General features: G+C 46.2%; 1 protein-coding gene across 1 annotated transcript in view; it reads right to left on the bottom strand.

The window, feature by feature from the left end:
* Window positions 1-12,994, bottom strand: part of ETFQO (electron-transfer flavoprotein:ubiquinone oxidoreductase) — a 186,400-nt gene that overhangs the window by 104,557 nt on the left and 68,849 nt on the right. The window contains exons 6-8 of the mRNA XM_087390501.1: window positions 8,152-8,198; window positions 7,989-8,063; window positions 2,107-2,227 (exon numbers count right to left, since the gene is read on the bottom strand). Coding sequence (XP_087246627.1) covers window positions 2,107-2,227; window positions 7,989-8,063; window positions 8,152-8,198 — 243 coding nt within the window. The remainder of the gene's footprint in view (window positions 1-2,106; window positions 2,228-7,988; window positions 8,064-8,151; window positions 8,199-12,994) is intronic.

The raw sequence follows: 12,994 nt of genomic DNA, 5'->3' as shown, positions 1-12,994 counted from the left end.
AGCTCTGACTACAGAATTAATGAGATCATCTTTGTGGTTTGAAATGTCCAGTCTACATACCAACAAAAGATAGAAAATACAGACAGGACACTACCATATATGAAAAATCAGAAAGGCATTGTAAGACTTGCCAAGAACAGAAAAGTGTTGTGATATCTTAACTCTCTCACAGACAGATGTTGCGAGACCCTTTTTTCCAAATTAATCCTGCGAAAGCCCTTATACAAGATCATGCGAAAAAGAAATGACGAGTTTGTAAACAATCTAGAGAGTTGAAATGCTACGAAGGCCCTGTTGGTGAATATGTAGAAAATAACCCATGACCCTACTCTCTCCTAAAAGAGGATTGCCTAGCCTCTATTGCACGGGAGTCCTACGTTCTGCTCGTTGGGCTATCAGAAGAACAGGGCCACGTGGTGTGGTGACATGCTTTGGATTCATTGCTGAAACAAAGGCATTAAGGAAATTTGGGGCTCATTTTGGGCCCTGTAAGAATTTCACTTGAGAATATTCTCTCACAAAGGTAGGCATGGATAATTTTTTGCAAATGATGCGGTTTGGACATGGGGAATGTTGGAAGATTCCTAGAAGAAAAGAATCTTCCCTGAATCTTTCCACCCCCATGTCGAAACCCCATCATGATATATACCATTGGAAACCTCTCACAGGTAGGTTCTAAATATGCCAAGTCGACAAGTGGTGAGGCAAACATCTGAGTCCCTTCTAATGCCTCTGTGCATATGGATCTCCAATTTTGCCATGCAGTAAGTCTGGTGACAATCTCCCAAGCCGAGTCTGTAGAGGAAGACTGATTTGTGCAAAGAAGCAAGCTGAGGGACTCCTCAAGAAATGAGAATGGCCTTGTTTGAATTTGCTCCCTCATAGACAATTGGACCTGACGGTGTGAGCCCCGCCACAGATACCTGAGTAATGTAGCAAGTTCCTCTCTTCATTTTCATGAAATTTAGATATTAGTCTTGAGTATGGATGCCCGCTTAGCAGCCCCACCCCTTCAGGTTTTCTCATTGTATATGGTTTTTAAGTCTCATTGACCCTTCAGTTTTTGGAAGACTTCAATAAACCCTCTCTCCCTCTCTCTTTGCCCCAAGCATTACATGTTGTTTGCTGGTCAAGGCATTTATACTCTCATTTTTAACAAATTTTTGGTGTATCTCACGTAAAGTCTCTGTTAAATTGACCACCTTGGGAAATAAGATGGGAATGCCATACAGGAATCTCCATTACTGGTTGATACCTTTTGGTGATCCAATGCAGGCAATCCAATAGCTGCAACTCTTGGGTTCAAAGGACTCACTCTCCATTACTTTACCATGTTTGAAAGTGCCTTGATATCCTTAATTTACCTAACGTTCATCTGCCAAAATCGAATACGGGATTGATCATGCTGATCCTCTCAACTGCCTCTTAGACATAAACGGGTGTATTGTTGCTGAAATGAACATTCCGTTTTAAGCCAGTGTTACCTGAGTTGAGGTTACCTTGGTTTGTGTTGAGCTGATTTTAAGCCCATCAGAGTACAATACCCTTGCTGCTATGGTACAAACAGTATTTAACAATGTTTACTTCGTACCTCTATATAGAGTACAAATTTGGAAGGGGTAATAGTTGCTTGCATCAATTGACTTTGATGTATATAAACCCAAGGTCTAAATCAAAAAACAAAAAAAATGAACGTCTTTAATCTTGTGGGATGTACTCTTGCCTTGAGCACTTGCTCTCACAGCTTTGTTCATACTTAATAGAAGCCTCTTTAATGAAATAGATGGCTGTAGCACTATTTTAATGCACCATAGTCTACAAGAAAAACATTGCACAAATATGATTTAGAAAGCAAGCATTTTATAACTTGGTGTTGTTAAACAACCACTAACAGTAGCTCCAATAACTTATCCAACCACTATATAAATACACGGTCATAAAGTCACACAAATAATTATGCAAGAGAATCACTATGAAATTCAGGGGGCAAAAGAACAGCCATACTAGAGCACAATCTTCACACCCATGTTTATTACAAATATGAATCTATTAAGCACCCATTCGAACCAAATAAAATTATAGAGGACTAAGAGTCTTTATAGAAACTGGCCTGATGCTTGTCCATGTGATACACAAAGGATCCACCATATGTTTTGGTATCCAAAGGCCATCCTACAGTGTGCAAAACAAGTCCAGGTTGATGCTTATTCTGTTCCACTTCCCAAACCTGCAACAAAAGAAAACAATTATACAAAATCCAATCTTCAGTAAATACATTAAGAGTATATGGACACTCCATTCGATTTCTCCAATTATATGTCTTTATTACACTCTTAAGACACAAACTAATGAGCTCGAATAACACAACCACCTAAAAAACAGATATTTGAAACTTAAACCAAAATTGTCACAATGAATCTATGAAAATTTCCTAAGCCATCATACATAAAATCACAAAGGGAATATGTTCCTAAAGAGCAAGATACAAAGGATGAGTGCAAGGAGAAAAGATGACCATGCCTATTAAGTTGTACAACAATCATTTTGAGTACTCCGAGAACATACTATAAAGTCAAATTTTAGGTAATGGACAAATGAAGTGTTTAGTGGGTTTGAGGGCACTAGTGCGCAAGTCCATTCTAGCTTTTTTTGGTAAACTCACCTTTCCTATGGAGTCCAAAGGGATGTAGGGGATCGCGGTGGCTTCCGGACATGACTCTTTCCACACCAATGAGGTCACTAGCGCCAGCATCTCTATAAAGGTATTGTGTGCTCACCTGAGGGCCAAGATTGGAGTCGGTACACTCGTGGGGTATGGCCATGGAGGCAACGTGTAATTTGGAGAGATGCTAATTTTTTTGTTTGTTGTGCACGTCAACGCTAAAATGTGTCAGGGTGCCGAGGGATCATTGAATGAAACGTATAGAGGCATTTAGTGTTATTAAGCTCAGTAAAAAAAAGTCAACGGTTTGATCACTTATTTTTTGTTAAGGGAGTTGGGTAATGCAAGAAAGGGGAATTTGATGAAAAAACATACCCAAAGGTGTAAACTGTGCGATGGAGTGATGGACTGTTGTCACATGCAATTTAGAAGATTATGGTTGGTGAACTATTGCCTACCTAAGATTGTGAGAAGATCATTGTGAACTAGTGCATACCTAAGATTGTGAGAAGACCACGGTGTGGACATACACCTGGTGAGTATGGATGAGCAATAGAGATGTGAGGTAGGCAATGGCCGTATGAGCTCTTATGCCATGCTTTAACGGGCGATAAGGATGGCAATGCATAAGACGATAGCTAAATGTTACAAGCAAACAAGTACAGGTAGGAAAATGTCATATTTTCGACATAGGGATTTTGTGGGAGAAACATGTTCTGCTGAGTTAAAAAAAGGTATTTCTATGGCGATGGTTCTCAAAATGTAGAGGATTTACTAATCGTGTGAAGGAGTACAAACAATAGCATATGCATAGTGATTACTACAAAGAGATGCATCTGGGTTAAGGTTTTGACAAATACACACAAACGTGGCATGATGCACTTTCCTTTGAGGTTCAATCAAGCTGAAATATTCTTATAAAGGTTTTGGTGAAGAGGATCAAGATGAATGAGCATGAAACAAGAGCATCGGGAGCATTGGAGGGCATCAAGCAACGTGACACTACATTGTTTCGTAAAGGTCAACGTTTTGTTGATGAGAGTCTTGTCCATAGTGTCTGAAGGGTTGCATGGAAGCAATGGAGCAGCAAAACAAAGCTGGAGAGCTGGAAAATGAGCTGTGTTATCGCAGCAGTACTCAATTGCAAGACAAAGTACAAGTGAAAGTGATAGAACAACACTTTGAGGGCTACCCCTAAATGTTAGAATTATTATTATATTCTAGGCAGTGGCCAATGTATTGCAATAAGTAGGTTAGGGGCACTTTTTCCTCATTGAGGTTTTTCCCCCTAACCACAGTTCAATCCCTAACTACGGTTAGTGGATAGGATAAGGGTTTTGTCACTTAGATAAAACCCCTCACTCTCATTTTGTACTAACTCTCATTCTATTCAGATGTTCAGCTTCCACTCTTGCTCTCTACTCTCCATTGTTCACATTTGGTATCACAGTAGGTTTTCCTTGCTTGTGCTCCTGTTGCCCTACTGCCCGGCCTTTTGCCTCCATCCCGCTCCAGCTCGTGACCTCCAGCAGCCATTCCATACAATCCGTATGACTATACCGTACCTACTGCCCGTATATCCCCGTACAACTCTGCGCAGTTCTATCGTCATTTTGTACTAGCGCCGTCATCTGTACAATACGTGTGATTTCCATACACCTACTGCCTCAACGCCGCCATCCATACTATCGTATTGATTCCGTACATGTCAAAGCGCCGTATAGCCAGCTCCGCATTCCGTCACTCCACCGTACAATTGTACAAAAGTTTCCGTAGAAGTGCAGTTTTGAGGCATTTATGTACATTGACCGTACACCGTACGGTTCTGGTCAGCTGCAACAGTCCGTACATTTGCTGACTCTTGTTCTCTTGAAGGAGCATTTTTGCTTTGAGCCATTGTTTGGCTGTGGATACAAGCAAGCATTTCTGTGTAGCAAGTGAAATTTTGGGGCTTTTGCAGGAGACTTGGAATTTGGATGACATTGGGGCTTCTGGTGAACTTGCCATAATTTCACTCAATTTCAGCTCGAAGTTTGGAGCTTTTGCATTTTTTGCAGAGAATTGTACAAATTTGGGGCTTTTAGTTGATTTGCCCCTTTTAGGTGCAATTTCTTGCAAAAATTTGGGGCTTTTGCATTTTGGATGCAATTTGGCAGTTGAAAGAGCATTTGGGAGATTTGCAAGCAATTTTGAACTCAATGTGAGTCAAATTGCAGACTTTTGCCATTTTTTGCAGATATTTGGGCATTTGCATAGCATTGTGGTGCATTTCAAGCCTTTGATAGGCTGTGACAGTAATTGTCACTGTGGGCAGAATTTTTTGGCAGCAACCCCAATGAGGTTGTGCCTTGGGCCATGCACGACAGCCCATAGCTTGGTTGCTGCCAAGATTGGCTGCTGTAGCAGCCCTGGGCCTTGCCCTGCACCGAGAACCAGGGCCATTGGCCCCCGTATGCTGCCCTCTTGAACCTGCAAGAAAGACCAACACTCAAGTCAATCTTACACAATGGACAGCTCACCAGATCAGAAAGCAAGAGGCGAGAAAGAAAGAAAATGCAGCGTCATTTGGACCGAAGGACAGGAGGTGGAAGACACAAATGCCAAAGCGTGCATATCAACAATCATGGAGGTGCGCAAAATGCGAGATGTTGAGATTGAATGCATACAGAAGAAGCTAAAACAAACTAGGAAAGAGGAGCTCTCAAATATACACGCCCAAATGCAAGATGACATGGGGAGGAAGGGGAGTTTCTTGCCCCCCTAAATGAGTTAAAGAACAAATGCAACAGCTCAAGGATGCAAAGGGGATTTCAGAAGCAGGATGCAAGATCACAGATGAGCTGAAATCTGAGAATGAGGCACCTAGGAAAGAGATGGTAACTTTACAGGCTACTTTGAAAGGTAAACATGCTGAATTCATGCAGCAAATCATTAAAGAAAGATGCCTTAGAGGAAGACAAAAGAAGGGACAGCAAGGCCCTGAATGTCCTGGTTAGAGGGCTCAGAGTAGGAGACACCCCTAGGGCAGATGGTGTAGCCTTATTTAGTAAGCTGGGGGTTAATTTGACATGTGAGACAGCTTGGCAAGTGGGCAAGAGGATGCACCAACCAGGCCACTGATTGTGAGGCTCCGGATAGCAGCAAATAGATCCACCCTCATGAGCATGAGGACAACACTGAAGGGCACCAGGACTTTCTTGGATGATGATCTCAAGCTATTGCAACAAGAGCACCGACGGGAGGGGGGGATTGTACGTGTAATGACAGCAAGACAGGAAAGGAAGTGGCTGTGTACCGAGATGGCAAAGTGATTATACGAGAGAGAGCAGAGAGGCCAGAAAGGAGAGAAAGTGGAGTGCACAGCACATGATGGGAGTGGATAATAGCTTGAAAATGACAGTATGGAATTGCAATGGTACCCTCTGGTCTGACCCGAGAGGTTTCTTAGAAAAATACACCGGCAGAGACATGATCTTCAGCACCAAAATGCATGAGAGTCCAAAGAGAGGATTGCCCACAGTGACAGGATATGCTTGGCAGTCAGCCCATAGGAAGGAGATGAGAAGAGACAGCGGGGCACATGGGTCTGGGGGGGTGGCTGTCCTTTTTAGAACACACATGAGACCATTCATATATGTGTGGTAGAGAGAGAGGAGCACGCTCGACACATGTGGGTATGAATCCAGCCACCAGATACACGACCAATCCTCATTGCGGTGTGCTACTTCCCCCCAGATACATCATCGTATGCACATGAGGTCACTATAGAGGGACATAGCCCATATGAGATGATACATGATGACATCATAGAGTTCTCCAAGCAGGGTGATATCCTTCTTCTAGGTGACTTCAACGCACGTACAAGAGATAGACAAGTAGGCCTACTAGATTTTGCATCTGATTCTCTCCTGATTCTCTCATAGTGCCGGAACTAGATGCAGCAGAGCTTGGGATAGTGAGACACTCAGCAGATGCAACACAGGTGACAGGGTATGGGCGACACCTACTTGAGTTGGGGGCAATTCATGATCTGATCATATATAATGGTCTCAAGAGATGGTCATCATCTAGCGGGCTCACATGTTTCCCACATGGTGGGGGAACAAGCACAGTGGACAACCTAGTGGGTCCCCTCGCATTCGTCTCACAGATACATGACTTTGTTGTGCCTCCCCCCCCACTCAAGGCTCATCACTCATACCTAGCCTTTCGTCTATCTATTGTTATGCCAGTCACAGGGACAGCCCATCCCACATCCCCTTGGGTCCAGATCCATTTTGACCGCGCCCTTGACCCCGTCTATGTGAGCCATTTAGCCCAGGAGCTTCCGGTCTCACCACTTAGAGATGATGGAGATCTCACCCAACCCTCGCCTCAGTGGTAGAGGACGCCGCCATCAGATCTTTCCCTATGATTCGATCCGCACATGCCCCAACTGGGAAGATGCCCCAAAACCCTTGGTATGATGATGAGTGCAGATTGATGAGAGCTTACCTCACACGTGAACGAACCTTAGGCCATCTGACATCACCTGAGGCCTAGCGGATCTTCCAACGACTGACACGAAGTAAGAGGCGGGCTTTCCTCACACACAGGATGGATGAGGTGATCAGATCATTCAGAGGAGGAGAACCTACCATTGGATGGGGGCTTCTATCGGAAAGAAAGCCTCATATTCCCATCATAGATCCAAAAGTTTGGCACACATATGCATGCTCTCTTTATGACGTCCCGATGCAGACACCACCAGATATGTCCCCTATGCCCAGGCCCACTACTTCACTACACAGAATGTACGGGCTGCACTTCGTCGGCTTCACAATCAAAAAGCACAAGATCACGGGGGCCTATGGGCTGAGCATTTCGCACATGGGCAGCAGGTCTTAGCCCCGGTTCTTGCACAGATGTAGACAAAACAAAAGCAGACAACAAACAAACAAAAGGTAGACATACCTAGCAAGCAAAGCAATGCTTATGTCGTCATCAGTGCAAAAGCAAAGCAACACTTATGTATATGTATTTGTATATGCACACACACACACTTTTTTTTTGTAAAAGAACCTTTCATTAAGAAGAATGTACATTCATAGCTGTCCCACTCTGGGACAGCTACTACTCATAAACTAGTAAAAGCTGAAAAGAAAACACATGATAGCTGCCCTGGTGAAGAACAGCTAGTAAAAACAGTGAAAGAACACTTCTAGTTGGGCCGCAGGAAGATCCACACACAACACAGCGCACGCAAACACACAAAATTAGATGGGCTGATTCAGCTGATTAAGCCAATTCACATACATTCAGTTGATGCAAATGTATAGAATAGTACCTCCTTTATTCCTAGAGCATAAGTTTGATGTTGAGCTCCCACAAGCTGCCGGAGCTTGAACCTTTTAATTAACTTCTGTGAGGAATCAAAACAGTAATAACTAAATATATTAGCCTTCAATCTTATGCCAAATACAGGCTTCCAAAAGAAAAAAAAATCTGACCTCAGAAAGAGAACCTCGGCATCCCTCTGCAAAGAATGTTAGTTCTCCTACAATCACAAGGAAAAGCTTTTAGGAATTGGATGATGGATCTCATATTTGCACTGTCAACATTAAAAATGTGTAACATGATCCTCTTAACCCACCTTAGACATGCAATTGTAAGGGCATAAACATGTGTGAGTAATTAGTTACAAACTCTGTTGACTCTGTGCCAACATGAACTTATGAAGAAAGAGAAGGTGATACAACTTTGTGATACAACTTTGTGTTACAACTTTGTGTTACAACTTCTAGACACAACTTTATGTTACGACTTTATGTAACAACTTTGTGTTACAAGTTTGTGTTACAACTTCTACATGAAGAGAGAGAATGTGTTACGACTTTGTGACACAACTTTGTGTTACAACTTTGTGTAACAACTTTGTGTTACAACTTCTACATGTAGAGAGAGAAAGTGATACAACTTTGTGTTACGACTTTGTGACACAACTTTGTGTTACAACTTTGTGATACAACTTTGTGTTACAACTTTGTGATACGACTTTGTGTTACATGCAGAGAGAGAAGCTCTCCAACTTGTATAAATACCCCATAATGGAATGAAGCCCACACTCTTGGGGCATTGTGTTGAGTCTACATTGGTATTCCAAGCATTTGTCTCAAGTGTCCATGCTTCCTTGCACTGCACGTCCAAAAGCATGTCCTAACCTTGCAACCCTTCTCCCCTCTCCTCCAACCCTGCAACCCATCCTCTCCCTCTCCTCCTCCCTCCTCCCTCCTCCTCCTCCCTCCTCCTCCCTCCTCCTCCTCCTCCTCCTCCTCCCTCCTCCTCCTCCTCCTCTCTCCTCCCTCTCCCTCCTCCTCTTCCCTCCTCCTCCTTCCTCCTCTCTCTCTTACTTCACCCATGCTCTTACACCTTCTTCCTCTCCCACTCCTATGCTTTCCTAAACCCTTAAACTCAATGATCTACGAGGGAGACGAGTTCTCCACCATGTACTTTACTCTGAACCTTGGATCCTCCTCCTAACCCTGAACTCCTTCTAAACCTTGGAACCTCCTTCTGAACCCTGGAACTCTTTCTAACCCTGAACTCTTTCTAAACCCTGGAACCTCCTTCTGAACCCTTAAACTCCTCCTAAACCCTACAACCCCCAATGAAGGCGGAAGCCTTCATTACCCCAACAACAATGGTTTACGTGCCTTTTACACATGCTTGCATTATGTTTACTCACCACACTTAAGCCTACGTCTCTCACCGGAACACGACTCGAGGTCCTAAGCTACACATATACTACAACGACAATCCCAATATATCTGTAGGTGACAAAAAGCCTCGGAACCCTGCAACATAGAATACCCAGCTCTTCCTACAAAAGTGGTAGGACAGAGCCAACATTTGGCGCCGCTGCCGGGGAGACTAGCGTCTCAAGTAGCGAGTAAACATGCGTAGGTAGGTGTAAAACAAGTCACTACTTCAAACTTTCACGCACATACCACTCAAGGGCAAGGAGAGTAAAAATTTTTCCAAATCTAGCCAAACATATCAACCCCAAACATCCACTTTGGGTTACTACCTTAAGAGATTTTCTTAATTTCTTAAATAAAAGCCACATGATGCACAATTAGGCTAGGTAGTGGACACGGTTGCGTAGAGCTTTCAATTACGATCATTTTACCTTTTTACAGAAAGGCAAACCGAGCTCTCCATAAAGAGTTATGGCTCGGGAAGAGTTTAGGGTTAAACCCTAAACCTAAACCCTAAACCTAAAATCCAAACCTATAAAAACCTACTCCACCCCCCCTCATTCTTCATCTCACACTTTTTGCCTCCATTCTCTTCCTCCTTCCGAGCCCCACGCAAGACACTCCTCCCTCTCCATCGACCGCCCCCTTACTCCTATCCTCGCCATGTAAGTGACATCGAGCCCTTCTCGCAGCAATGACCTAGCCTTCCACCCACCGTCCATTGTTCCGCGACAATCCCGTTCCATCGAGAAAGACTTGGAGAGCGTCAGGAACCACTTCGCCTTGCTTTTCAATTTCCGTCTTTCAGTTTTTTTTTGTTGCTCTTTTACCCCTCCCCCTCCACCACCATCTCCCCCTCTCCCCCTCCCTGTTCATCTCCACCTCCCCCTCACCTCCCCCTCTCCCCCTCCCCCTTCATCTCCACCTCCCCCTCACCTCCCCCTCTCCCCCTCCCCCTCCACCACCATCTCCCCCTCTCCCCCTCCCCCTTCATCTCCACCTCCCCCTTACCTCCCCCTCTCCCCCTCCCCCTCCACCACCATCTCCCCCTCTCCCCCTCCCCCTTCATCTCCACCTCCCCTCCCCCCCTCGACTACCACCTCCCCCCTCCCCCTCTCCCCCTCCCCCTCCACCTCCTCCCCCTCTCTCTCCACCCCCTCGTTCTCCCCCTCCACTACCACCTCCCCCCTCCCCCTCTCTCCCCCTTACCCCCCTCGTCCCCCTATCCCCCTCTCTCCTCCTTCTCCCCCTCCACCCCCCCTCTCCTCTCTCTCCCCCTTACCCCCCCCCTCTCTGTACGCCCCTAACCCCCCCCTCTCTCTCTCCCATTCGCTCCTCTCTCTCTCCCCCGCCCCCTTACGCTCGCCCCTCCACCCCCCTCTCCTCCTTACCCCCTCCCCCTTACTCCCCCCCTCTCTGTACGCCCCCACTACCCCCCGCGGCGGCGCACGCAGCGTCGCCGCCCCGCACCCCTCCAACGCCCGCCACCTCGCCCGCGCCCTCCTACCCCGCCCGCTACCCAACCTCCTCCGCCGCCCCGCGGCGGCGACCCCGTGCCGCCCCCGCCCGCCACCCTACCCCTCTAAAACGCCCGCCCCCCGCTACCCAACCCCCCGCCCCCTCTCCTCTCACACCCTCTCGCCCGCCTCCCCCACCCCCCGCGCGCCACCCCCCACGCAACCCCCCCTCACCCCCCGCGCAAACCCCCCCCCGGCCGCCGCCGTCGGGCAGCACCCCAGCCCCCACAGCAAAAAAAAAAAAAAATTTACTAAACCTAACCTAAACTAACCTCCGGTTAGTTGCTAACTGCAGTTAGGTTAGTGGTTCACCTAGGTTCGGTTAGGTTAGGTTAGTCGATTAACCCTAGGTTAGTTAATCCTAACTACAGTTAGGTTAGGTTAGTTAGGTTAGTTAACCCCAGATTGGTTAGTTAACCTCGGTTAGATTAGTTGACGTAGGTTAGGTTAGTAGTAACTGAGGTTAGGTTAGTTTGGTTAACCCCAGTTAGGTTAGACTAACTCTTCAGTTAGTATCTAACTACAGTTAGTTAAACCTCCCAGTTACAGTAACTGGGAGGATCTAGGTTAGTTAGTCTAACTAGAGTCACTTGGTTTCAACCCCTCGGTTAAACTTAAAGTCCATTCACACCACCATTAGGACCCCCCCAAACGCCAAATTTACCCCTTCTTTAACCCCTCGAAACTCATCCGTTTGGGACCCAAATTGAACCCCGTTTGAACCCAGATTTCACACACGGAAACACCACGTTACGGGGTATTTTTCCAGCCCATTGCACACCATTTCGGCATCCCTAGCACACGTTCGTTCGCGCCCCCGTGTGGGCCTCATTTTGCATTAATTCACTTGTATTTTCACGCCGCGACCTCCGATTAACGATCCGTCTGCACCCGCACATTTCCCTACACACGTAGGACAATCCTAAACACATTATTAACACGACGGTCCCTACACATATTAACATCACTCTAACTCTCCTAACGACACCACCTCCACGCCCGCCCTTGGGGTAGCGATCCCCTTGGCAAATCACGCACCATCTGCATGCAGTTACGTTCCGGCCAACGACTTCGACTCCAACGCTCGCCCAATCCGCAAATTACTCCACTGCCACAACCGCCCCCGCCAATCCTCTACCCCGAATCCCCCCCTGAGGTTCACCAACTTCCTCTAACTCCTCCACGTCCCAACATGGCTGGACGTCGTCCTGAGCATGATGGGGACATTGAGCTCGATGCCGAGGCTGACAACTTCTTCAATCGACGAAATCACAACAATCACGGCCGACGCCCCTTGGGAAAACTGGAACTTCCCAAATATAATGGTAGGGGAGACCCTGCTCGCTTCCTCCAACATTTTGATGCCGCATGTCGAGCAGGTGGTGATCAATCCCATGAAACTAAGGTGGCTTGGTTTCCAATGGCCTTAACTGATGAGGCGTCAGAATGGTACCTCGACCTTCTTGTGGAAGAACGTGCTACATGGGACCTACTTCAAACCGAATTCAAACGTCGATTTCAAACGGAGAGGCTACAAGATGATCCCGCTCTCCAACTCAGCAAGATCGAACAAGGCCGGAGGGAAGATGTACGCACATACCGGGGAAAGATGAAGAGATTGATCGCAAAATGTGACCCACGCCCAGATGCAAAGTACCTCACGGCATGGTTCATAGCAGGCCTCAGAAAGAAAATCCGCAAGGATATGAAAAAGATAAGTAGCTATGAAACATTCAGTGCTGCTCATGCGGCAGCCATTGACATCGAAGATGGCATGACAGATTCAGACACTAGCAGTGATGATGCCAGATCAAATACACGAGATAAGCGCTCAAAAAAAGGTAAATCAAAGGACACTGCCGAAACATCCAATGAAGATCGCCTCGAGGCCATGACCTTGAAGCTGAAAGAAGATATGATGCAGGCCATGGATCAAAAACTTCACTTGTCTCAGCCGCCAACTCAAACATATCCACGGCGAGAAAATGTATGGTGCCCACACTGCTTGGCAAATCATACAGCAAATGAATGCCCAGTCCTAAGAGCAAGAATCACTGCACAAGCAAATCCACCGCCAC

This window comes from Dipteris shenzhenensis, chromosome 19 (genome assembly GCF_047967505.1).
Source record: "Dipteris shenzhenensis isolate YYH24624 ecotype China chromosome 19, Dip_SZ_1.0, whole genome shotgun sequence".
In the NCBI taxonomy this organism is placed as follows: domain Eukaryota; kingdom Viridiplantae; phylum Streptophyta; class Polypodiopsida; order Gleicheniales; family Dipteridaceae; genus Dipteris; species Dipteris shenzhenensis.
Note: the sequence above shows the minus strand (reverse complement) of the source record. Positions and strands in the feature narration are given on the sequence as shown.